The 27,714-nt window shown below is 36.6% G+C and overlaps 1 protein-coding gene across 2 annotated transcripts; it reads left to right on the plus strand.

Annotated features, from left to right (window-relative positions):
- The first annotated feature begins 138 nt into the window (after positions 1-138).
- Positions 139-27,407, plus strand: PUS7L (pseudouridine synthase 7 like). 2 transcript variants are annotated; one of them, XM_061205313.1, is made up of 10 exons: positions 139-162; positions 1,562-1,689; positions 3,657-4,585; positions 10,967-11,126; positions 12,879-13,071; positions 16,059-16,157; positions 19,837-19,918; positions 21,477-21,757; positions 25,140-25,193; positions 26,776-27,407. In XM_061205313.1, exons 3-10 carry the CDS (start codon positions 3,673-3,675, stop codon positions 27,100-27,102), a joined length of 2,109 nt encoding a protein of 702 aa, XP_061061296.1. In that variant the 5' UTR covers positions 139-162; positions 1,562-1,689; positions 3,657-3,672; the 3' UTR covers positions 27,103-27,407. The 2 variants fall into 2 exon arrangements, with proteins under 2 accessions (XP_061061296.1, XP_061061297.1); XM_061205314.1 differs by lacking the exon at positions 139-162 and having other exon boundaries at positions 1,526-1,689.
- Positions 27,408-27,714: the final 307 nt, after the last annotated feature.

Genomic DNA, 27,714 nt, shown 5'->3' on the forward strand with positions numbered 1-27,714 from the left:
TCCAGGCGGCTCCACAGCGTGAGAAATTCCAGGTTTCTTTTAAGGCTCTTCTTTAAGTGGGAGCCTGGCCCTTTAAATAGTCCGTGTCGGAGGCTAAATATTTTAAGGCTTCCGGTCATGCGCACAGCGTAGTGCAGAGGAATGCCTTCACCTGGACATGAGGTAGACCGGGTTGAGTTTCTTGCGCCAAGTGGGGCTTGTGTATGGGGCGATGACAAGATAGGCATTGGGACCCTGACCCTTTGTCCCCAAGAGGAGGGCGACCTGAGCTAGTATCGCGCCTTGGGGTAGGCGGGGCTGGGGGCGGAGAAGAAGCCAGTGGAGCTGCTGGCTGTGTCCGGGGTGCTTTTGAATGCGCCTGAAGGCTACGCAGCAGGGGGCGTTAGTCCTGCTGGTTGGTGGCAGAAGTAGGAAGTAGGAGTGAGTTAGGCGGAGCAACGGCGGTGGAAGGAACTGGAGGCGATACTGGCCTCCTTTTTGTTAACACCCTCCCAGACTCTGCCCTTAGCCAGCACTTCCCCAGCCTCGGGTCAGCCAGACTACCCTCTCTCTCTCTCCGCCCCGCAAGCTCTTCAACGCATCTGTTGCCTGGGAACACTGCACGTGTGTGCTTAACTCCACGTGGGTTCCTTGGCTGCCTTACAGCACGGTTCCACTCTTACTGAGATGCTTGGTTGTAATAATTCCCTCATCATTGTATTCTCAAGTTGTTCTGCCTATGCCACTAGCTTAGAATGTCTTCATATCTTCTTCCTTTTACTGGGTAAAGGGTAGGTCATTATTCTTTCCAAGGCCAATCCAGCAGCTGAGCTCTTGATCACGTCTCATTGCTTTCCAACTCTTCTAACTCTTCATCAGATTCATCCTGCTCAGTGCTATCAGTCATCTTACTAAAACATCTTTTTGGATTGTGTCATTTTCCTATTCAAACACCTCCAGTGGCCATCCATTGACCACTCAGTGGATTCTAAGTCCCTGACAAGGTGTTCAGTATCTTACCTTGTTCGGCACTAATCCAGCTGTATTTTCCAGAACTGTACTAGAAAACACTTTCTCCTACTGCTCTGTATCTGGGCTCTTCAGTTTTCTCTAACACATTGCATATGTTGTTTGTGCATCACTTATGATAGGTCTTTGCCTCATTTCTGTCTCCTGAACTGTTTTGAAGACTTGGCCACTTCTTGCATTATGCCTTTACTGATTATTCTAGGCAAAAGTGATTCCTTCTTTCTTCCTTTGCACTCTTACAGCTCTTTATTTGTGCTAGCTGTTTTGTTTATTCAACAATCAGTATTGATTATGTGCCTACTATGTGCTTGACACTGTTCTAATTGTGAGATAATCAGTGAATAAGGCTGACAGGGTTCTTGTTCTCATGGAGCAAACATTCTAGTTGGGGGAGGTATACAATAAATAGTGAAGAAAATTATTAGACAGAAATGCTATGCAGAAAATTAAATAGGATTTTGTGAAAAATAGTGGCTTGCTGGTTCCTCTGGATTATTGGTCAAGGAAGACCTCTTTGAGGATGTTATTGAGGAAGTACTGATTTAATCAACAGGAACAGTTGGCACAAAGGAACTGAAGAAGGCCAGTGAAGCTGGAGTACAGTGGATAATGGGAAAAAGGTACAAGATAAATTTGGAGAATAGGCAGAGTCCAGGATCTTAGAAGTCTTCGGAAGCCAGGGTAAGTAATTTGGATATTATAAATGTGATTAGAGGGTTTAAAAAGGGGTTGTGATATGATTTAATTTACCTTTTTAAAAAAAAATTAATTAATTAATTAATTAATTTTTGGCTGTGTTGGGTCTTCGTTTCTGTGCGAGGGCTTTCTCTAGTCGTGGCAAGCGGGGGCCACTCTTCATCGCGGTGCGCGGGCCTCTCACCATCGCGGCCTCTCTTGTTGCGGAGCACAGGCTCCAGACGCGCAGGCTCAGTAGTTGTGGCGCACGGGCTCAGTTGCTCCGCGGCATGTGGGATCTTCCCAGACCAGGGCTCGAACCCGTGTCCCCTGCATTGGCAGGCAGACTCTCAACCACTGCGCCACCAGGGAAGCCCCTAATTTACCTTTTAAATCATTATTCTGGCTACTCTGTGGAGAATGGACTATAGTGGACTAGTAATAGAAGCAGAGATTAGAGACCTTCACAGTGTATAAGAATTTCTGGAATGGAAGTCCTAAAGTAGAGGTGACGAGAGGACAGCAGGAATAATCAGAGAGCCGGATGCATAAAGGTGATGCAACTTTTGGTGATGAGAAAGTCAAAGCTATGACCGAGATGAAGTGGAAATGGTGTGAGGTTGAGATTGAGGAACTGAGGGCCTGTGATGTTAAATGGATGATCCATATGGATGGTCATGGAGGTCATGCTGGATAGTAGATTTTAAGCCAGGTATTAAAGTCATCAGTGAATGAAGAAGAATTGTCCTGGGACCAGAGAGAGTATGGCAGCAAATAGTACAGCCTGATGGCAGGAACTTCAAAGGAAATGGGATTTGGGGAGGTAGAGGAGAAAGAAATGGTTTGGAAGTAGCAGTGGCAAACATAGAAAATATTTACAACCTCCAGATCCCAAGGTGGGTATGAAAGGAAAAATAACCTTCACATGAGAGGACTACAGAAGAAGCAGCTTGGGGAAAATAGCCAGGTTTCATTAGGGCAAGAAAGTGGGTAGACTGTGCAGGAAATAAAGGAATGAGGGAAAATAAATATATCCTATATATTCCCTAGGAATTTAGGATATAGAGAATTTGCTGTGATTTCTGCATGACATAATAGACAGGATGGTGTGGAGGTGGTTTTCTAAATTGGTTCAGATTAGTAGAATACACTGTAGAAATGGGGTGAAGGTCCAGATGATGATGAATTTCCTGGAGAGTGTGGTTAACACAAAGAATGGAGTAGTGGTCCCCTAAGCATTTTATTTTTCCTGAATCTCCATCTGGTAGCCATGGGTTGTGTGAAGAATGAGTGAAGTTGGCTTCAAGAAGGTTTGTAAAGGTTTTTTTCTTTCTGATGCCAGAGAGAGATGGTTGGAATTTGCCTCTGGGTCAGCCGCAAAAGTTTGTATCTGTAAAAGTTTATATCTGGCTTTCAAGAAGGTGTAAGGTCCAGGGTTAATTTAAGCCTACCTAGAAACCTAATCACATTGCAAGTTGGTTTTAGAACTTCATTTATCTATCAATTTGGACTATTTCTTCCTGTCTTCTCCTCATCCCTTCTTCCATCCCTATCTCTTCATATATAAATATCTAGCTACAGATTCTCTGGAATTAGCTGGAAATTTTAGTTTTCAGGGATGGAGTTCAGACAAATCATTGTAAACAGGCATATGTTCTAGTCTCTTCTTTGTAGGCCTACAGATGGTATTTTAAAAGTGAACTTGAAACTTAACCCACTTTAATCCTGGAATTTTAATAGATGGAAGCCTGGAGTAGGTGAAGAGTCAAGTTGCAAATCACCAGATATCTCAGTATAAGACAGTCAAAATACACATGATATATAGAAATAGATTAGTAATGTCTTTTAAGGGGACTCAGGATTGGAAGGGAGGGGGAGAAGGAGAATTAAATAAATCCTTCAAACCTATTTCTTTTTTTGTTATCCAGAATTTTTCTTTCTGGTAATTGACCACCTCTTTGTTTCTTTTATAGGCATTGTTATTTAAGAATGGAAGAGGATACAGATTTTAGAATCAGGTTTAGTTCTTTGTGTTTCATTACGGATCACGTTGGATTTCATGGCACCATAAAAAGCTCACCAAGTGACTTTGTTGTTATTGAGATTGATGAACAGGGACAGTTAGTTAATAAAGCCAGTGATGAAGCTATTTACAAGGTTAATAAAATACTACCTGGGCCAAATAATTTGGCTAAAAAAACAAAACTAGATCCTCAAAATTTATCCTTTGAAGAGAGAAGCAATCAAGAAGTCAGTACTTTGGCTGGGTGCTCTGGTGAAGACCAAAATTATGAGCCTGGTTCAGAAAAGGAAGATACTATCAAAGACGGAACTTCCAAAGGTGAAGAAGAAAACATTGATGTATTAGGATCCTTGTTAGATGAAAAAACTAATGAATTACTGAATCAGTTTGCCTGTGATATAAAAGAGAAGTGGAATTCTAAAACTGAACTAATTGGACCATCTCCTGAATTCTCATTAGGCAGAATCCTTGACAAAAACCAGAGGGCTATTTTGCATAGTGCTATTAGGCAGAAATTTCCTTTTTTAATAACTGTAGGAAAAAACAGTGAAATTGTTGTAAAACCAAATCTTGAGTATAAAGAACTCTGTCACTTGGTATCTGAAGAAGAAGCATTTGCCTTTTTTAAATATTTGGATGCAAAGAAAGAAAATTCCAAATTTACCTTTAAACCTGATATAAACAAAGATCACAGAAAGGCTGTCCACCATTTTATCAACAGAAAGTTTGGAAATCTTGTGGAAACCAAATCTTTTCCTGAACCGAATTATAGTGCTGATAATCCAAATGTAGTGATAACAGTAAGATTTCGGGAAAAAGCACACAAGCACAGGAAAAGATCTCTTCTTGAATGCCAGGAAAGAAAAGTTATGTACACAGGTAATTTAATACATCATTATTATTTTCTTAGATAAACTTAAAGTTGCGTGAAAGCTGAATAATTTCAAATGAATTAAATAGCCTTGTCCAGAGGGATATTGGAAACAATATATGGGTCCTTTTTTTTAATGGAAGAGAAAGTCTTTCAAAATACACTGGTTGTAAAAATTAACCTTATTGATGAAAGTGTCGTTAACACAGATATTTATAGTTAACGTAGTCACAAATGTATAAAGTTGAAGCAGTTACTTTGCATTTAAGTAAGTCTTATGGGGATGAATCTTGATTTCATATTTTGAGAGTTATCTTAATTAAAATTAAGTATTTGGAGAGAAGTAGAATATGTTTGCTGTGCTTGGGGAAGTGAAGAGAATACCTTGTAATCTAAAACAGCTGGACTTCACTGCCCAAGGTAGGGAACCTGCAAACTTACAGGGAGTTCCTTCGTTTGGCTGTCAGTCTTGTAGAGAAGAGATTCTCAGATTTTAGCATGCGTTATAATCACCAAAAGGACTTGTTGAGAGAGATCTCTGAGCCCTACTCTCAGAGTTTCTGATTTAGAATGTTTGGGGTAGGTCTTTCACAAATTCCCAGGTGATCCTTTTTCTGCTGGTCTGGGGACCACATTTTGAGAATCACTGTCTTAGGGAATATATTCACTTTCTAGGATGGAGTGGAACTGATGAAATCTCACTCTACAAGTTTGGCTGACCAGGTTTAATTGGCCTGTATCCTACGTGAAGGATGGCAAGTGTTTCAGATGGTCCTGTTTTATAAGTAAACAGCACAGCATTTAAAGTAAAAACAGCAACTCAGATTTGCACAAATGTGTGTGGCACAGAAACAAGGTTGTACTATGTAGGGAACTCTGTGATGTAAGTGAAAAGAGTTTGGACCTTGGAGCTATGTGCGTTTTATTTTACGTTATGACTTTAGTTCATAAAAAGATTTATGAACTTTTTAATATCTTTAGGACTTAGTTTCCATAAATGTAAAACTGGAAAGAATAATACCATGGGCAAGTTACTTAACAATTCATAACTTTTGGTTATACTTTAAAAATGGGGTAGTAGTAAAGCCTAATTCACAATGATACTTTAAGGATTAGATGAAATAATGAATGCAAATGTTTAGTATGTAATCGTTTTTCAAATGTTGGTGTCTTCTGTCTTGGAAATTTGTCCAGTTGTGTGACTTGCCTTTTCCATGAAAAAGCTGCTAGTATAGGAGTTGACACATGAGGCATGCAATAAATGTTAACAGATAAATCTGTTTTGAAGGAAAAACAAAACTAGTTTTACACATGGAGAGAGAATTGCTGATCAGTGATTTAAGCAGGTATAGATTTTGTACTACTTGAAATTCTAACAGTATTTGAATTAATGAACCAAAAAATTGTGGAAACTTTTATATATTAGTTTAAATTAGTTTTACAAAAACTATGAATAATTGGAGAGACATGTTCAAGGGAGGAATTGATGGTTCACCAGAGGATAGTATGAAGATACTTGGATACCTATAAGTACAAGAACAAAGAAAAAGACAAAGATAAACTTTGCCTATCCCAGATTTTGCTTAGGCCAACCTTTTGTAAGAACAAAAATAGTTCATATAAAAAAATTCCTTAATAAGTAGACCTACCTAAAATATAGAAAACTTAAAAAAAACTTTTATTTTTATTTTTAATTGTTATAAAATATACATAACATAAACTTTACCATTTTAACCATGTTTAAGTGTACAGTTTAATGGCATTAAGTACATTCACATTGTTGTACAACTATCACTGCCATCCATCTCCAGACTCTTTTCATCTCCTCAGACTGAAACTCTATGTCTGTTAGACAATAACTCTCTATTCCCTTCTCCCCTAGCCACTGACCACCATCATTCTGCTTTCTGTCTCTGAATTTGACTACTCTAGGTATCTCATATAAGTGGAATCATACAACATTTGTCCTTTTGTGATTGGCTTATTTCACTTAGCTTATGGTTTATAAGGTTTACTTGTGTTGTGTGTGTGTGTTAGAATTTCTTTACTTTTTAAGGCTGAATAGTATTCTGTTGTATGTATATATACATCTTGTTATTTTGTTTATCCATTCATCTGCCGGTGGACACAGTTGCTTCCATCTTTTGGCTATTGTGAATAATGCGGCTATGAACATGGCTATATTGGTTTAAGTTCCTGTTTTCAGTTCTTTTGGGTATATACCCAAAAATGGAATTGCTGGATCATAAGGTAATTCTATGTTTAATTTTTTGAGGTAGTGCTATACTGTTTTCTTAGACACTTTTTTGAAGAAGAAATTGTATGAAAAATTTAAGCGTCCAATGACATTTTCATTTTAGGTATTGCATTTCTCAGCTCTAGAAGTTTTATTTGGTTCTTTCTTAGGTCCTCAATTTCTTCTTATGTTCATGTTTTCCTATAATCTTTGAGCCTATTTTTTTAAATTTTATTTTATTTATTTATTTATTTTTGGCTGTGTTGCGTCTTTGTTGCTGCTCACGGGCCTTCTCTAGTTGCTGCGAGCGGGGGCTACTCTTCCTTGCAGTGCATGGGCTTCTCATTGCGGTGGCTTCTCTTGTTGCGGAGCATGGGCTCTAGGCATGTGGGCTTCAGTAGTTGTGGCACGTGGGCTCAGTAGTTGTGGCTCATGGGCTCTGGAGTGCAGTTTGAGCCTATTTTTAATGGGTCTTTAAAAATATTTGTCTGCTAATTTCATCTCTGTTGTTTCTGGGTCTGTTTCTATTGACTGACTTTTATTTGGTTCATGGGTCATATTTTCCTGCTTCTTTGCATGTCCAGTACTATTTTTTGGAGTTCGAACATTGTGTTATCTTGTTGAGTGTCTGGATTTTGTTGTCTTGTTTTAGAGAGTGTTGAACATGCTCTAGCAGGTAGGAAGTAGTTTGCAGATCCATCTGAGGCTTCATCTTGAATTTTATTAACGGAGGTCTAGAGTAGGCTTTACGCTAGTGCTGTCATATAGCTCTACTATGTATTTAAGGAGCCTGTCCACACTGGACCTGATAGAGATGAAAACTACTAGAATTTGAGCTGATGTTTTAATGGGATGAGTCTTTGGAGCATTGGGAAAGAACGAGTATATTTTGAATGGGGGTGGGACATAAAGTATTAGAGCCAGAAGATAGATTCTCAGCATCTGAGAAGACTCTCAGTGGCTGGTGTGACGAATGGAACATGACAGAAGTGATGGTGTGTGATGTTTAAGGCTAGGTCATAAAAGGTATTGGACTTTTTGCGCACAGTTCTTGGATTGCTCACTCTGGGGTAAGCTAGCTACCAGACTTTAAGGATATTAAAGCAGCTCTTTGGAGAGGAACTGAGGCCTTCCGCCAATAGCCAGTACCAACTTGCCAGCCATGTGAGTGAGCGATCCCCTTGGAAATGGATCCTTCAACTCCTGTCAGGAGTTTTGAATAACTGCAGCCCTAGCCACATTGTGCTGCAACCTCCTGAGTGAGCCTGAGCTAGAACCACCAAACCAAGACGCTCTTGAATTCCTGATCCAGAGAAGTTCTGAGAGATAAGTGAACATTGTAAGCCAGTAGGGTTTGGGGCAACTTGTTACACAACACTATATAAATGATATGTAACATTTAATTCTAGGCATGCAGATTACTAATCAGCAAGGAACTCAAGGGATCACCTATGCAGATTTCTGGAACACGTTCTCTTACTCTGCCCTATGAATTCCAGCCCACTGGGCCTTCTTGAACTCCAGCCTCAGCAAGACCACTGTGCTCTACTTGGATTCCCCCTCCCTGGCCCAGAAAGTACCTCTAGTTAGAAAACCATGGTATTTTAAGACTCACCTCGTTTGTTTTGCTTTTCCTTTTGGATCACAGTTCTGTGATGCCTTTAGTCCGGGGGTCCAAAGACAGGTGTTTCATATGTTTTATCTAGTTTTCTATTTGTTTACAGTGGGAGTTCAAGGCTGGTACCAATTATTCCAACCTGGTGCTAGAAGTGGAAGTCTCTAAAATTGAATTTTAAAATTTAGCATAGTTGATTTTCTTTTTCAATACTTCGTCTGTTCCAAGTAATTAAGAAAATGTTATAAATCTTATAAATTAAACATAAATTTGGTGATGTTTACATTTTCTTATATGTGCCAATATTATTTACTAACTTAATGAGATTTCAATGTAAAAAAGACAAGTTTAAATCAATTAGACATTTTTAATTGGGTTTACTTGAGTTTCATTACCTTAAACATTCCAAGTGCATAAGACATTCATTAACACGAATACTAAAAACCATGAATTTGATCATCTTAAATATTTCTATTCTAAATTCTATATCTTCATGGATAAAATATACCTATGCACTAAGGCTAATCAGCAACAAACTTATATAATCTCAAACAATTTGGAGGTTCCTTCTTAGATGGCTGAGCTTGCCTAATGACCTGTGAGTGACACGCCTAGATTTTCAGGGACAGATTTGACACATTGAACTCTAGTTATCAAACACATGTACTTTAGAACTTTAAGTGTTGCTCTCCTAGCCTTCTTACTTTATGTAATACACTTTCTTGGTCTGTTTTTCACAGTTTGTACCTCCTAGCCAGGCTGCTGCAACACTTTTAAGTTATTTTAGTGGTGTCTGTCTAATTCCATAGATTTGGTATATTTGAAAGACTACTATATTTTTTCACATTATTAGTAATTGATTCTCAAATGTTTGGTTCCAGGACTAGTATAGCTCTTATAAATTATTGTGAACCCCAAACAACTCTTGTTTATGTGGTAATTATACTTAACCTATTAGCAATTTAAAACGAATTTTAAAAGATATGAATTTATTTAAAGTAATCTATTTTATTTATCGATGAAGGTGGTCAAAAGGTACAAACTCCCAGTGATAAAATAAATAAGTCCTGGGAATAATGTACAGCATGGTGACTACAGTTAATAATACTGTGTTGTATATTTGAAAGTTGCTAAAGGAGTAGATCTTAAAAGTTCTCATCACACGGAAAAAATTTTTGTAGTGATCATTTTACAATACAAATATTGAAGCATTATTGCTGATTTTAAAAACTTTTTCATAAATGCATGTTTTTCTTCATATTTTTGAGACTTGCTATTTTCATGTTTTTCGAGGTTATTTATATAGAGATCTAAAGAACATACAGATCTTTCCCTTTCTTTTAAACAGCATGATTTCTAAAGTGTAGATATTACAAGCTTTTGTTTAGCTATTTTGTATGTTCAGAGATAGATAGATAGATAGATAGGTAAATTTCACATCCTTCTACTTCCTGAGTCACATGTACGTTAAATGTTCGTTTTTCTTAGAGCACTCCTCAGAGAGACCCATGTAGCTGCTGATGACAGTTACAAGAGGTGAACAAAATAGAAATTATTCTGCAGAAAACTTTGAATTTCCTTTTCATGATTTGAGGGAAAAGGGCAGTACTTTGAAGCATCTTATATGTATATGGTGAACTGAGGATTGAGGTATTTTGTTACTGTCAATGTTGGCAGGTTATATAGGCCAACAAGTTGGGGGGCTTTTTTGGTGGCCGTTACTGCGCTTGTTCCTTCTACCTCTTCTGCAACCTCACTCCTACCCTCTCATCTAGTAGACATTTGAAGCAGCTACCGCGAAGCAAGTATGGTTTTATTTACTGGTTTGCTGGCCTGGGACTCCCAGTCCGTGGGGTGCACAAACTTAAAGAGATAAATTATAACACGGTGTTCAGTGTCACAATATAGATAACGACAGCTAGTGGAGACATGCAGATTTAAGTAATTAACTTCCTGTAAAATCCATTTATTCATTCATTAAATAAATACTTGAATACTTACTATGTGTTAGGCTGAAGATATAATGGTCAATAAGACAAATGTGATTGCTGCTTTGCGAGCATTCAGCCTTGAGAACCTGGAAAGAATTTGAGGGGTTCAGAACCGCTGTGGCCGTTGGGTCTTGAAGCATGAATAGAAGTATGGCAAATAGTAAATGGAGGGAGCACAAGAAGGCTTTAGTCCATCCAAGGATTGTGAGGAGTTCTCTGTGTTAGGATTATAGGTTATATGAATGGGAGTGGCACATGCGGAGACTGGAAGGGTAGATTAGGGCCAATGTGACTGGGGCCAGTATGAACGTCAGATCAGGGAATTTGGATTTTTTTTTTCTGTAAGCCTTTAATGAGCCCACTAGCATTTTAAAAATGAGCGCTGAAATCCATGAGGTTTTGTATTTTACTGGTTGTATTTTGATTAAAAAGTACTCATTATTTAAATTAGTGATTTGATTCATTATAATGATCTGTCAGTCTGCTAAGAATGTAATTGATGTATGTTAGCTGCTTTTTTTGTAATCGGGGATTGTTTTTTTTTCAGCCTTTACCCTTCGAAAAGAAAATCTGGAAATGTTTGAAGCGGTTGGTTTTTTAGCTATCAAACTTGGAGTGATTCCTTCGGATTTTAGTTATGCAGGACTTAAAGACAAGAAAGCCATCACTTATCAAGCAATGGTTGTTAGAAAAGTGACACCAGAGAGGTAATAAGATGTTACTTTAAAGGACAGACTTTATTTTCTTATTGCATCAAAAACTCAGAATAATACTGGGAGCATATTAACCTCACTATCAATAGTAATTGATTACAGGCTTACTCAGCAACATATTCTGCATTAATAGTGTAATTATCTTCTAAATAGAGTTTTGTTTTGTTGTCGAACAAAACAAAACTCTATTTAGAACTCTAAACTCTATTTAGAAACAAAACTCTATTGAACAACAAAACAAAACTCTATTTAGAAGATAATACATGTCTATTTAGAAGATAGTACATGTATTATTTAGAAGATAATGTGTGTATTTAGAAGAAATACATGTTTATTATAGAAGATTTAGAAAATAGAAAGAAGAATAAAAAAGAAATTAAATGTCACTAAAAATTCTCTTACTCAGAAATAACCACAGTAACATTTTGATCCATTTCCTTCCAGTCTTTTTTCAAATACTATGCTACATACAGATGCTACAAAGCCATTTTTTACATATGTGAAAATCGCACTGTATGTGTAATTTATATTTTACTTATAAAAATAATTAGTATTCTTAATGAAAATTTATGTCATGAAATATTTCAGAGTCATGTTCATTATACAGACTAATTTATTTAACAGTCCTCTGTTTTGGGACATAGAAATTTGTTCCAAGTTTTCACTGTAAATACTACTGTGATTAATATGATTGTACTTAAATCTGTGCCTTGTGGATACTTTCCTCAAGATAAAGTTCAGAAAGTTGAATCATTGAACCAGAATTCTGTCTAACTTGATGTAATATTGATATATTAATCTTTAGTCATCAGAGTTTAAGTATTCACTATTTGCAGGTAGATGTTTCTAAGTTCATATATGTGGGACAAAAAAAAATTGTTTATGATTTTGTCTTTGTGGTCAAGAAGTGCAGTATAGTAAGAGAGAATGACTTTAGATGTTAAAAGGTATTTAGATGTTAAAAATTAGTTTTTAACCATCAAAGACAAAAGTTATTAGTTTCTAGGAGGAGCAGGTACTTTGATTTGGCTTATGGGTAAGGGATTTTAATTACCTATCAACTAACAGTAAGATTTTAGCAGATGCAGAAAATCTGAAGATAGTTTAGAGGGGCAGTAAGCTAAAAAGTCTGCCTAATAAAGCAGATAGTTCCTGTAAGGACTACAGAAAATATGATGTAAAGAAGAATTTACATCAGTTCTTACAGGATCTTAAAAGTTAGGCTAAGACAATTGAAATCTATTATTTAGATGTTGGTGAAAAATTGAAAATTTGAATAAGGAAGTGTTCAGAGCAGAATTTTAGGAAAATCCTCTGGCACTAGTGGTTTTTTGGTAACACTGGAGAAAGAGAGACTGAGGGGGAAAGGAGCAAAGTCTAAGAACAGGAAGAGCAGAGAACAGTTTAGAGGTTCTATCTCTTGAACTAAGAAGTCAGAAGGCTACATAGATAGAGTAGTAGCATTAGGAATATGTGTTCCAGTTCTTAAAATAACTCCTAATATAATCCTATGATAAAGGGTTTTTAGTGTACATTTGTTGAAATAAATGAAAGATGTGTTTTTGAAATAGTCCCCCCAATTTTTGTTTTAGTATTCTGATATAAGTGGTTGTCTGCCAACTGTCATTTAAACTTTATTTAAACTAATTTTTTGACATTTTTAACATAATTTTTTAATGTTTAAGCATTTAAACTAATTTTTTAAATGTAAGATTTAACTGAGTCTATATGATTTATCATTTATAGGTTGAAAAATGTTGAAAAAGAAATTGAAAAGAAAAGAATGAATGTGTTTAATATTCGGTCTGTAGATGATTCCCTTAGACTCGGTCAGCTTAAAGGAAATCACTTTGATATTGTCATCAGAAATTTAAAAAATCAAATAAATGATTCTGCAAACCTGAGAGAGAGAATTTTGGAGGCAGTAGAAAATGTTAAGGTAAGAAAACTGCACTTTTTAAAAAAATTAATTAATTAATTTATTTTTGGCTTAGTTGGGTCTTAGTTGCTGTACGCGGGATCTTTCATTGCGGCATGTGGGCTTCTCTCTTGTTGTGGCGCGTGGGCTCTAGAGTGCACGGGCTCTCTAGTTGTGGTGAGCGGGCTCAGTTGCCCCGCAGCAGGTGGGATCTTAGTTCCCCAACCAGGGATCAAACCCGCGTCCCCTGCATTGGAAGGCGATTCTTAACCACTGGACTATCAAGGATGTCCCGAAACTGCACTTTAAAATAGAGTATTATAGGAAAATCTTTATAGTCCCTCCCTTTCCATTGAGATAAGAAGGGAAATTTTTCTTTTTCTTTTGTACCTTTTCTTTTTATTGCATGTATAATTATTTTTTAAAATGATAATTAGGTCCATTTGACTTATTTTTTTATTTTTCTTCTTAGTACACATTTTTGTATTGAAAAAACACAACTTTAGTGTAATAAAAAAAATTGTATAGTGTTCCTCAGTGTGGGGGTAAAAACTATCTGTATAAAAAGACAGATTTTTTTTTTTTTTTTTTTTTAGTATCTGCCATATAGAGTAGTATTTCAGGCAAAGAGATTAATTTTGGGGGAAACTTTGTCTAGTAATTCTTTTCAGAAATCTTTGGCAAATAGTTTTTATATTACTTTTCAGAATCTTTTTTCTTTTCAATCTAATTTTGAATTTTGTTTCAGTGTATACAAATGATAAATCATATACATTTTGTCTTACAGTAAAAAATTACTTACCATAAGTTTTTCAATGACATTTGCCAGGCATCTAAATATGCACATACAACCATAGCCTTCATTCTGATCATGTAGACTATGGGTTCAGCAAACTTTTTTCTGTAAAGGGCCAGATAATAAATATTTGTGGTTTTGTAGGCATATGGTCTCTGTTGCAGGTACTCTACTGCTGTTGTGTGGAAGCATCCATGGACAATATGTAAATGAATGAGCATGGCCATGTTCTAATAAAACCTTGTTTACAAAAACAGGTGTTGGGCCAGATTTGACTTGTGGGCCAGTTAATAGCTTGCCAACCCCTGATCTAGACCCATAATTCTCAACCTGGGGTGCTTTTAAAAAATTTCAGCAGTCTGTCTCTTCTCCCAAACCAATTAAATAAGAACATTTGGGGATGCAGCTTAGGCATTAGCATTTAAAAAAAAACTCCCTAAGTGATTCTTCTCTACAGCTAACACTGAGAAACACAGATCTAAGTTTCTGACCACAAAGACCTTTTTACACAATTTTATGCCTCTGCAGCAGGAAAACAAACAAACAGAAATCAGGTTTTAATCAATGTCATGCCTAACAGGAAAATATCTTCCAACTAAAGATTTTTAAAATCTTTAAAATATACAGGCATTCGCTGATTATATACTCTTTATATGGTTGTTTTTTCCTTTTCTTCTAGACCTACCTAAGATTCTTTTTTTTTTTTTTCCCCCGATAAACTATTAAGAAGATATCCCTTAGAAAAGGGAGTGGGGTTTTCCGAACTCTGATAGCATTTATTGCCAGACTTTCATTTGGTATTTATGCATATACATTTTAAAATCCCCACTAGGAATAATCTTAGATTTAGCCAACTTTCCTTTAGTTCTCATGATGAGGGGAAGGAAGTTGAGAAGTCCTGAAAATAAGAAGTTTTTGGAGTTTTGTTTTAAAGGGTTATAAACCTTTTGTTATATAACCAACCCTAAGTAATTTGGAGGGGTACTTAAAACTCTTCTGGTGTTTGTAGGTTATTGTCTAATGTTATTTTTCCAAATTTGAAATAATTAAAAGTATTTAACTGTGAGATTTAATACAGGGAGTACTTATTCTATCTGCAATTGATCTTTGTGGCATGAGGTCAGGATGCAGTTCCTTGTATACCATGCTGATAACAAATTATCTTAGCATCTTTTATTGAACAGCCCTGGAGTTGGTGCTTGATAATCATTGTTGAATGAATATATATTCCCCCATAAAGTGAGTGTAGAGAACTCTTTTGTCTTTCAAGAAACCATCTGGGCCTGGGGTTTGCTTTGTGAGAACATGTTTAACCACTGACCAATGTCTTTAATGGTTGCAGTGGTAAATTACAATTTTCTATTCCTGGTGAAGTGACGCCATGCCATTGCCTTGACCCAGGCTTTCAAAAACTGAGATAATCGAAAAACAAACCGTTATATATAAAGAAACCAAGACTTGCTGGGTTTGAAAATAAATCTGCTTTGTATTTCAAGCATCTCCAGACAGCAGAAGTCTCAAAATCAGAAAGAGCTTCAAGGCAAAGTGCAGATCCAGTGCTAGGTAACCAGTACATCCCAGTTCTCCCAGAACTTTCATGAGTTTAGCACCAAGAGTCCCACATTCCAGAAAACTCCTCAGTAATGTGAATGAAAAGATGACATATTTTTAAAGATTTTTCACTTATTTTCTAACTTCTAATCATTTGTTCTTTTCCTTTCTATATTTTAACTGTATAGTGTTTCTCAGCCCATTTGGTATCCATGTGCGTATTGCCAATTACAAGATTCTTTTATTGAAATAAATACAACAAGAAAGACTTGATTACATATTCTGACACAATAATTGTATTTATTTATCTTAGTTTGGGGCTATAACAAAGAACCATAGACTGGGTGATTTTTAAACAAGAGAAAATTACTTCTCATAGTTCTGGAGGCTGGAAGCCTAAGATCAGGGTTCCTGCCTGGTCTTCGTATTGTATTGACACACTGCAGAAATAGAGTGGGCTAGTTCTACCACCATTTCTTATAAGGGCACTAATCCTATTCATGAGGGCTCTATCCTCATGACCTAATTACCTCCCCAAATCCCCACCTCCAAACACCATCAGATTGGAGGTTAGGATTTCAACATATGACTTTTGGTGGCTCACAAGCATGCGGTCCATAACAATTTACTTTTAATTAATTGATTTTTTTTGTATTTGTAGAATAAAGGGTTTGTGAATTACTACGGACCACAGAGATTTGGGATGGGAAGGAAAGTTCACACAGACCAAATTGGATTGGCTTTGCTGAAGAGTGAAATGGTATGGATTCTTTAAAAGTATGGACTTAGCTGTTTTGTCAGTTGTCCTTACTACATAAGCCCGCTCCTTGCTTTCTTAACCCAGCATATAAATGCAGCTATACCGCCACATACATATACCATACATTACATCATGTTTATTGAGCAGCCACTATATTCTTGGTATCACATTATAACAAAGCAAACTGTATGTGATGCCCCTGTATTTAATACCTGCTTGAGACTAACAGGGACTTGACCAGCACTCATCAAATTCATAGTGAGCTGAATAGAGGATTTTGAGAAAGCTTACACCCTAATTTGAGAAATCTGGTATCAGATATTATGCAAGATAGGAATTCACCCAATGGCAGAGACTAAGAGGAACAGCAAATTTGAAAAAGAAAATCTGGCTAGTTTCAAACGAAACTAAAAATGCATGTCACAAATAAGCCACGTTTGCCCAATTATTATATTATGTATTTTTTAAATGTATATTATATATACACACATATATTTTCACACTGGTTGCAGTGCACATAATAGAGAAAAACTACAAAACTATGAAAATTATATATTTGAGCAAATGCAGTATTATTCATAGAATAGTGTCATGCTTACTCATTTGTGTTCTGATATGCTTTCTTGAGTGGAAGAGAAAGGAACAGTAAAAGCACTTGTGAGAAGCATTGTGCATGTGAACATCATCTTACACATGGAAATAAGGTTGACAGCTGGTGATGTAGACCACGTCTGCAAAACTGCAGTCAGTCTGGGCTTAACATTTTAGAGGGAGTTTAGCAAGTGGGATATAACTGATATGATAAAGGGTCTAGAAACTGTATTGATGAGAAATGATTAACTGAACAGTGTTTTTTCAGTCTAGAAAACTCTGAAGAGGAAATTAACTTATAAAGTATTTGAAATTTTGTCATATGGAAGAAGAATGTAATAGTTAGGGGTCTGAAGAATGCATCATGTGTTCTGTTTGAGTTCTGCCAGTTGTCAAATATGTCACTATAGGCAGGTTAATTAATTTTCCAGCCTCGGTTTTCTTATCTGTAAAATGGACATAATATGTATTTTACAAGATGTTCGTGAGAAGTAAATGAGATAACTTTTGTGAAAGCACCTAGCGTAGTGCCAGGCTCATAGTAGATGAGTGTTCAAAAATATGATTAGACTGTTAATTGTCTGGTTTTAACAGTGCTAGAAATTCAAGGGGCCAAGTTTTAGCCTAGTGTAAGAAAGACTTTTCTAACAGTTGTCCAAAGAAATGGGCTTCCTCCTCCGCCACTCCCCACCCCAAGAACTGGAAATTCCTCTTGCTATCATTACATTTAAACAAAAGCTGGCTGGCTACCCCTTCAATGGCTACCTCTTTCAAACTTCATATTCCATGCTCCTAATTATTTGTTAACTTGCTAGACTATTGGTTATCAATTATTGCTGTGGAGCAAATTACCCCAAAACTTAGTGGATTAAAACCACAAGCATTTATTATCTCACTATGTCTGAGGGTCAGGAATCTGGGAGCAGCTTAGCTGGGCATTTTTGCATCAGGGTCTCTCATGCACTTGCAGTTATCTGTCAGCCTGGGTGGTCTCTGAAAACTTGAGTGGGTACCGAGGATCTACATCCAAGCTCACTCTCATAGTTGTCGGCAGGAACCTTGAGTTTCTTGCCATAGTGGTGCTCGTGGCATGGCTTCCCCCGGAGAGAGGAGTCCAAGAACACAAAAGAGAGAGAGAGAGAGACCACAACAGAGAGAGAGAGGGAGACCACAACAGAAACCTCATGGATAACCAACAAGGACCTACTGTATAGCACAGAGAACTCTGCTCAATATTATGGAACAACCTAAATGGGAAAAGAATTTTAAAAAGAATAGATACACGTATATGTATAGCTGTATCACTTTGCTGTACACCTGAAACTATCACAACATTGTTAATCAACTGTACTCTGACATAAAATAAAAAGTTAAAAAAAAATAGGGTCATATATCTCTTGACACGCTCTCTTTGCTAAAGGAAATAGAATATTCCTTCAGAGAAATGAAATGAGAAAAAAGTTGCAGTTTGGTAAAATGGAGGGGAGTAATTCCTTTTCAGAGGATACAGTTTTTAGCCTCATAAAAGTTCTTTAAAAATAGAGCATTTATTCCTTTCTTCACTCATTCATACTGAATAAATATTCATTGAATAAAAAAAGAAAAAAGAAACCTCAGTGTCTTTCATAGCCTAATCTTGGGAGGGACAGACCTTCACTACTTCCGTATTCCACGGTCACACAGACCAACCCTGACGAGTGTGGGAGAGGACTGCCCAGGCGTGAGCACCAGGTGCTTGAGACCACTGGGGCCTGTCTTAGAGGCTGGCTTCCACAGCTGGAAAGGCAGATTTTTTTTTTTCCTTTTGCTTGAAGCACACCCTCCCCAACCTTTACATTCCTTATGTCTCAATTTAAATTCTCATCCCACTACCCAAGAATTAGTGAATTCCCCTTATCTTGTGACTGCACAGCCTCCTAGACTTCCCATCTCAGGTTTGATTACATTTTATAATTATTGCTTATTTAATCTTTTCCAGTAAACGGAGACCACAAGTCTCTTGCTCAACACTCTATCCCTGGTATCTCCACAGTGCCTAGCACATGGCAGATGCTTAATAGTATTTGTTTGAATGAATGAATAATGTTAACAGAAGGATGAGTGGGAGATTAGGTTGCTTGACCTATTTTAAGATCCTTTCCTACTCTAAGGCACATACTTAGAAATAAGTTGTGCTGGAGACAGTGATAAAATATAGGAACTAGTAGCTACCTTTTTTTTTTTTTTTTAAAGCATCTTTTAATCTATTTAGGTTTTAAAAGAAAATATTAAAGTTGGCAATTTTTAAAAATGACTTTGGCAATTATTTTTAAGACCACAGAATTCTGAGACTTGAGAACACACATGAAATTAGTGGCTTGCCATTCCCCTATGCTTGTTCCTTCCCTTATTTTTTTTTTTTTTTTTTTTTTGAAAGACTTTCTTTCTTTCTTTATGGCTGTGTTGGGTCTTCGTTTCTGTGCGAGGGCTTTCTCTAGTTGTGGCAAGCGGGGGCCACTCTTCATCGCGGTGCGCGGGCCTCTCACTATTGTGGCCTCTCTTGTTGTGGAGCACAGGCTCCAGACGCGCAGGCTCAGTAGTTGTGGCTCATGGGCCCAGTTGCTCCGCGGCATGTGGGATCTTCCCAGACCAGGGCTCGAACCCGTGTCCTCTGCATTGGCAGGCAGACTCTCAACCACTGCACCACCAGGGAAGCCCCCCTTCCCTTATTTTTGTTGTGTATTTTTGTTGGCTAAGTCTGAGTTTTATGTCATCACTTAATACTTGCGTTCATAGTTCGATGATAGAGGCAAAGAATGACAGAAGAAGAGCTGTGGAAGTGGTGGGGGAGCACTTTTCCAGTCCATAATATTTTAAACCTATGTATCAGGTTGCTTTGTACAGGAGGTTCATTCTAAATTTAACATTGTTTAACTTTTGAACACTTAAAGACAAAATTGCCATGTAAAATACCATGTTAAATGCTTATTCTTGTTCCTTTGTTAAATGTCTGGCATTTGTTAGATGTCAGACAATTCGTACCTTTTTAAAAAAAGTAAGTAATTTTTCATTTTCATTGAACATATGTTTGCTTGTTTGGTTTTTAAAGGTGAAGGCTGTAAAATTATTTCTTACACCAGAAGATTTGGATGATCCTGTAAATAGAGCAAAGAAATATTTTCTTCAAACTGGTACTTTAAAAGTTTCTTTACCCCATACATAACCATGCAGATACATAATATAAATGTTATGTCAGCAGGAGGGCATTCATTACAACATAAATATGATAAGAAATAGACTGTAATATATTGTATATTTAAGCATTTTTATTACGTGCCCTAGGCACTCCATTTTTGGCCAGATGTCTGGGATTTTTGTCTGTTCTAATTCTTGCTTGGGGGTAGGGGTGAGGGAAAAGATGCTTTCTGAGTTTTTCTTGGCCTAAATCCTCGAAGGATTTAGGTATTGATGGAAGTATAATTCACTACCATCAGAGGAGACTGAAAAAATAAACTAAATAAAAGTACATTTGTTATATCTGATACTTTGTGCATTGTTTTTGATCTAGTTGCCATTTAGCCCTGACTGCTGATTTTGAAAACTTTAGCCCAATATATGTAGAATGCTTAATGAGAAGCACTAAAAAAAAGTTGTTACGAGTGTGGGTTCTAGAGTCAATCTTCGTGGGTTTAACTCTCAACTTTAGTACTTCCCAGCTGTATAGTCTCGTGCAAGTCATTTAGTTTCATTCTTTTAGTTTCTTCATCTGCAAACTGAAGCTAATAATGGTACCTAAAAGACTGTCATGAGATTTAAATAAGATAATAGATAATAATGCTTTTAAAATGGTGCCTGGCACGTTCTGAATACTGAATAAATATTACTTGTATTTAAACAATAACGGCAACTGTAGCATTTTAGATTCATTCAAATATTTGATCGACATATACGTGCATATTGAATTTCACTTACATTGAAATAAAGGACATCAGTTTTCAAATATCTTCATTCATTGTTTTAAATTATGTACATATTACCTATATGTAATGATTCATAGGAGAAAAATATTTTTATGCCACACCAGAATCTGTAAACAGTGTGAGCATTTCAAATTGTTATGAGTAATCTAAGTAATACTAAGGAAAATTCAAAATTGCATCTATTGTAGGGTCCTGAGAAAATAATTTCCTTTTGGCAGTGATTCTTAAACTTTAGTGTGCTTAAGAAACCTGGTGCATTTATTAAAATGCTGAATCCAAGGCCCTACCTGAATAAGCATCTTTGCCATGGAGTCCAGTAACCTAATTTTAAAAAGCATCCTACTAGCAAGACCTAATAGTACACTTGAAGGATCCAGATGTCAACCCTTTCTTATTCAAAAAATTCTGTGTAAAACGTCTATAATAGCTCTTTAAAAATCTCTAAGCTCAGGGGTTTAAGTAATGCTTTAAAAAAAAAAAAGTCCTCTAAATAACGGCAAATTAGTTTACCTCCATCCTGAAGTTGGAGTTACTAATGTTGTGCTCTTTTTAAAGCAGGGAAAGTGATTGAGCCATATGATTAATGATCTTTATTAAAAACAAACAAACAAAAAACCTCTTCAAGTGTAGCTCTGGTTTATAGTTGGTGCTGAGCATCATCTTCATATTCAGGTTCCCAGGACAGCTCAGTTCATTTAGAGAGCGTGGTAAAGGTCTTAATAACTGGCCTTTAAATAAAAGTGACTAACTGATCTTCGCTTTATTTCAGAGGATGCTAAAGGCACACTTTCACTGATGCCTGAATTCAAAGTTCGGGAGAGAGCATTGTTGGAGTCCTTGCATCGCTTTGGCGTGACAGAGGAGGGCTGTATCCAGGCGTGGTTCTCTTTCCCCCACTCCATGCGCATATTCTATGTTCATGCATATAGCAGCAAAATCTGGAATGAGGCAGTATCTTACAGACTTGCAACCTATGGATCAAGAGTGGTGGAGGGTGATTTGGTCTGTTTGGATGAAGATATTGACGATGAGCATTTACCAAGTAGTAAAGTAAGTGTCATTTCATCAAGAGTAGTTACCATACCAGGAATACTAATTTTCAGAAGCCCTTATTTTAGAAACAATTTAAAACTAAACATGCTCTTCTTTTTTTTTTTTTTTAACTTATATTTGCTCATCTCCTGCTTCTACTCTGCTGTCAGCTGACGCTTAACATGCTATTGAATGGAAAAATAAAAATAGTTAGTGGTATGAAGTGAAAGTTACAAAGATAGTAAACATTCCTTTAAAGAACACATTCTTTAGAATAAGATTTTTATAATAATGGTATATAGGGTATGTAATGTCATGTGCGTTTCTTTTATATAGGTGCGATTTTACAACTTGCTTTTTTCCCTCTTAACAGTATCTTAGAGGCATTTATATTAATGAAATATAATTTTGTATTGTAAAAATTGATGCTTCCATTTCCTCCCCATCCAACTAGTATTTTTATAGTATTTTAATCTCTGTGAGATTGAACTAAATAATGAAATTTAATTCCATAAATCATGTAAGGAAATTTATTTTATAGTATTGTAATGCAAAAAGAGCAGACTATTCTCCATCATTATCTTAATTCAATCTCACAAATATATTTTTAAAATTAATGAAGGGATTTGAGTAGTGCTTTTATATATAACATCATAAAATCATTGACCTTTAGAGGACAAAAAGATTTTAGAGACCCTCTTTTCTAATTCCCATTTTATAGAAATGAAAATTGAGACCCAGGCTGGAGAGGAGACAGATTAAGTGACATAGGTAGCACTTAATCTGTTGTCTGATTCCTAGCCCAGATTAGTCTCTACTAGAGAAATTGTGGAGTATAGAAAAGGTGTCAGCATCTAGAGATAGGGCATGGCCCAGTTTTTCAAAAATGGAGAAAAATAGACTGAACTTTCCATAAAGGAAGCTTGATCTAAATTAATGGCAGAGTTCTAGATGTATGAATTAAGGATTTTTTTGGTTTCAAGTGATGGAAACCCACCTCAGACTAACTTAAGGAAAACAGACAGGAATTTCTTGGCCCTCATAACTAAAAGTGCATGATTGATTCAGGCACAGCTGTATCAAGGGGCTTAAGCAGTGTCCTAAATCATCTGTCTCATTTGCTTTATCTTGCAGCTCTGCTTTCCTCTCTGTTAGATCCATTCTCAATTTCTTCTCCAGAAAAGAGGGCTTTTCTTTCCCAACAGTTTCAATCAAAGCCATGGAATTGAGCCTCAGTGGCTAGGAATGGCTTGGCTTGGGTCACATGTCCCCAGACCAGTTATTGTGGACTGGAGTATGTGATTGGCAAAACCTATGTTCCAAGGGCTCCTTCCTGGAACCATCCCATCCAAACCACATTTAAGAACTGGGAGGGAAGCTCCCAGGAAAATGCAGGTGCACTACCAGAAAAGAGGGCGTAAAGGCTGAGTGATGAGTGAGCCAGAACAAAGATGTCTGCTTTACTATTTTATTAAATGAATGGCTTATGAATATTTAGATAAGAAAGTGATCCCTAAGAGCATAAATCATTAAGAATGGTCATTTAACTGAGACACAGACTCTGTAAGAAAAAATCTAGCAGCATCGTAGGTTTTATTTTACCTCATATGAGTGGAAGAAGAGATATATCAGTTGATTCCATTTTGATAAATAATGAAAAAAGCACAAGTTTTTTAACACCTTTCAGAAAACATGTCCATTTAAATATTACCTAGGCAACACATTATTTAGTAGGTCAGCCATTTCTAATTCAGATTTTCAGAAGTTAAAGGTTACTTTGACAAAATATAACAATAATCTCTGAAATGCATGTGTCATATAAGACTTCTTTGTTCCATGTAACATTTGCACGGATAGTTTTGTGATCAGGATCGAATCTGCTTTTCTTTCAGGAGATGTAGTGGAAAAGAGAATATTTTCTCCTTTACATTTTGCAGAGTTTCCTTTTATTAGCAGCAAAAAGTGTCTATATTTTTAAGATCAATCATTTATACTTTATTAGTTAGCACTGAGAAAAGAAAAGGCAGGAATTGGAGTCTCAAGACATAAAATATGTATAACTGAATCACTTTGCTGTACACTGAAACTAACACAGCATTGTTAATCAACTCTACTCCAATATAAAATAAAAAGTTAAAGAAAAAAACCAAAAAAAAACCAAAACATGACATAAAATATGAAAAGGAAAAAGACAAACTAATATTTCTAATAAATGGTATATAGAACATGTCATGTTGTGCATGCATTAAAAATTGTAGGAAACTGAGTCCCTTTTTGATAGAATTACTAGGACTACCGATATATCTTAATTTCAAGTGACTTGGCAGATTCTCGTATAATTTTTTTGTGAACAAGATGGAGAAATGTGAGTTAGACAATGAGAATGGTGAATTCATCTTTGCAGAGCAGCCATACAGCAAAATCATGTTCGTTAATTTATCGATTGATATCAACCTGGAGGGAGTTCTCTAAAGACAAAACATGGTACTCTGTACTTGACCATGTTTGTTCAGTATTTTCATAAATTGCTTAAATTGCAGCATTGTAGGTATGCTTATGAATTTGTGAAAGACAAAAAGCTGGAAGTGATGATGCAAGAGAGATCATAGCCCCATGTATTTGGTCAGATCACATCTGGAGTGTTATGTCCATTTCTGAGTGCAGCAGTTAAAATGGGTTATTTATATGTAAACAAACAAATAAACCCAAAATGAAAAACCAAAAAAGGAGAGACATTGATAAGAGTAGGGAGAATTGGGAAAGCAAGCAGGTTTAGAGAAGATCTGGACATTATATTATATGATGAATGCTTTAGGAAAATGAGGCTGTTGTAATCCTCATGGAATGATGACAGCTGCCTTTATACTTGAGCTTTCATGTGCCAGAGAAATTAGAATTATTCTGTGTCCTAGAACAACATTTCTCAAACGTAGCTTATCACTCACCTCTTTTTTTTTTGCCTCGTATGTGTGACACCTATTACTAGTCTATGAAACGCATTTTGAGAAGCACTACTTCTCATAGAGTATTATGACATTTGTTAGGGACAGAGGTTGGGTGGTCTCACAGAGGCAGATTCTTGATTCAGCATAGTAAGAAAAAACAACTTTGCAATTTAGAAAAAGATCGTTGGTAACTGAGGTGAAGGTGTTGCTTCGGAGTGTTAGCTGCCCACCATTCTCTGTGTATTTCCACTGCAGTTATCAGGGCTTAAAGCAGGAAGAATCATTCTAATTTTTAAGTAGTCTACTCCTCTGGAAAGAAATTGTGAAAAGATCTTGTTTGGGTATGTGTATATTCAGCTAAGGAGTCAAATTGTACATAACAGAGTTAGGGAAAATTGAGGGAATTTGGAACATTTGAAAATCATCTGTATTTTCATCATGTTTTTAAAAAATAGGTTCATCTAGTAACTGAAGAAGAGGAATCAGCTAATACATATGCAATACCTCAGGTAAACTTGCTTAAAAATTAGTATCATTTAGATCTAAATGTACACATTGTGCCCAAAAGACAATATATATTAACCAGTTCCCTTTCTTGCTCCTTTTTTTCACCACTTTTAATTCAGGTATAATTTATATACAATAAAATTCACTCTTCTCAGTTTACAGTTCTGCGAGTTTTGATATACGTATACAGTCATACGACCACCACAAAAATCAAGATAAAGAACAGTTTCTTGTCTCCCCAAACTTCCTGTGCCCCTTTGTAGTCACCCCCAACCCCTGCCCCAGCCCTGGCTCAGCTCTTCTCTGTTCTATGGTTTTGCCTTTGAAAGAGTATCATAGAAATGGAATCATATAGTTTATGGCCTTTTGTGTCTGGCTTCTTTCAGTGAGCATAACGAATTTGAAATTCAGTCATGTTGTGTGTATTTGAGTTTTTTACCTTGTTCCTTTTTTTGACTACCTTTTGGCTGCGTTGGGTCTTTGTTGCTGTGTGCGGGCTTTTCTCTAGTTGTGGCGAGCGGGGTCTACTCTTCGTTGTGGTGCGCGGGCTTCTCATTGCAGTGGCTTCTCTTGTTGTGGAGCACGGGCTCTAGGCGCGTGGGCTTCAGTAGTTGTGGCACGTGGCTTGGTAGTTGTGGTTCACGGGCTCTAGAGCGCAGGCTCAGTAGTTGTGGCTCATGGGCTTAGTTGCTCCACGGCATGTGAGATCTTCCCAGACCAGGGCTTGAACCCATGTCCCCTGCATTGGCAGGCGGATTCTTAACCACTGTGCCACCAGAGAAGCCCCATGTTTTTAAATAAGTAAGAGAAATGTAAAATTATCAGCCAAAATACCAGTTACATGATTGAGTAGTAAAGGTTATTCTTTGTGTTCCAGAAAGAATATGCTTTTAGGATTGTATGACTGCACAAAGATGAAGTCTGTTGGCTAATTAAGTGTACCTCAACTTCTTGTTTCATCTCTTCTACATTAACAGCAGTTTGTCTAATAATATCTGACTTGAGTTGGTTGCCTTGGTAATTGAGTCCTTTTTTTTTTTTTAAATATACCACACAAGCACAATATTTATTTATTTAGTTAGTTATTATCATTATTTATTTATTTATTTTTGGCTGCTCTGGGTCTTTGTCGCGGTGTGTGGGCTTCTCTAGTTGTGGCATGAGGGTTCCAGAGTGCGTGGGCTCTGTAGTTTGTGGCACGCGGGCTCTCTTGTTGAGGCATGGAAGCTTGGTAGTTGTGGCGTGGGCTTAGTTGCTCTGCGGCATGCGGGATCTTAGTTCCCCGATCAGGGATCGAACCCGTGTCTCCTACATTGGAAGGCGGATTCTTAACCACTAGACCACCAGGGAAGTCCCTTAAGAGTCCTTCTTGATTTTAGTTGGCTCTTCTCTTTTCTGGGCAGTGTTAAAAAGAATCAAAGTAGTGTAATACTCAATAGCGTGTTTTAGGCTGATTGTAATGTTGATATCCTGAGTCTGGTTTTACAGATCCAGGTCCCAGTCATAAAAGTAAATTTAAAATATGATCAAATATTTTTCCGAAGGCTGTTTCACGTATCTTTTTTTTTCCCTTCCATTGCACAGGTGGTTCTTCCAGTGCTTGGATACAGTATTCAGTACCCAAAGAACAAACTAGGGAAGTGGTACCAGGAAGTACTCAGCAGAGATGGACTACAGACATGTAGATTTAAAATACCTACTCTGAAACTGAATGTTCCAGGATGCTATAGAAAGATTTTGAAACATCCCTGTAATCTCTCATACCAACTAATAGAAGACCATGATATTGATGTCATGAAGGAAGGTTCCCACATCGATGAAGCAACTTTATCTCTTGTGATCTGTTTTGATCTTGATGCTTCGTGTTATGCTACAGTTTGTCTGAGGGAAATAATGAAGCATGACTTTTAAAACTGATCCCGTAAATATAATCGTGTATGTGCCACTTTTTAAAGGAAAGGGAGCTAAAGTTTCTTGAGCATCTACCATGTGCTAGGAGCTTTATAATTGTTATCTCCTTTAATTACACAACATCCTGATGAAGTAGGAATTTGATACTGACATTCCAGAGGACGTATAGCTAGTAAGTGGCAGCATCTGAGTTGAAGACTCCAAAGCCTTTGTTCTTTCTATTATCTAATATCTCGGTGACCTTTAGTCTGTGCTATAAAAGTTACAGTCTTTCTGGACTATTAGGAGCATATAATACTGCAGGATGACATTAAAGAAGATAACATTAAAGAAAAACATTTTTGGAGTAATGTTTATATCCTCAAGCTCCTTGCTTAGAATGTAGATGAAACTAGGTTGTAATGAAAACAGGGTTGGAAAGATAGATGAAGCATTTTGTTAATTATTGCCATTCTTTCCTATTTTTGAAATTATTGATCAGAACAATACATCAGGAAAATATAATCCCTCTATTTATGATAGCTACCCCAGGGTAGTTTACCCCTTTATGAGGTAAATAATCTTTGATGAAGATTGAAATAAAATTTATCCTACAGTTTCTTTATCTTGACA

This window comes from Eubalaena glacialis, chromosome 11 (genome assembly GCF_028564815.1).
Source record: "Eubalaena glacialis isolate mEubGla1 chromosome 11, mEubGla1.1.hap2.+ XY, whole genome shotgun sequence".
Taxonomy (NCBI): Eukaryota; Metazoa; Chordata; class Mammalia; order Artiodactyla; family Balaenidae; genus Eubalaena; species Eubalaena glacialis.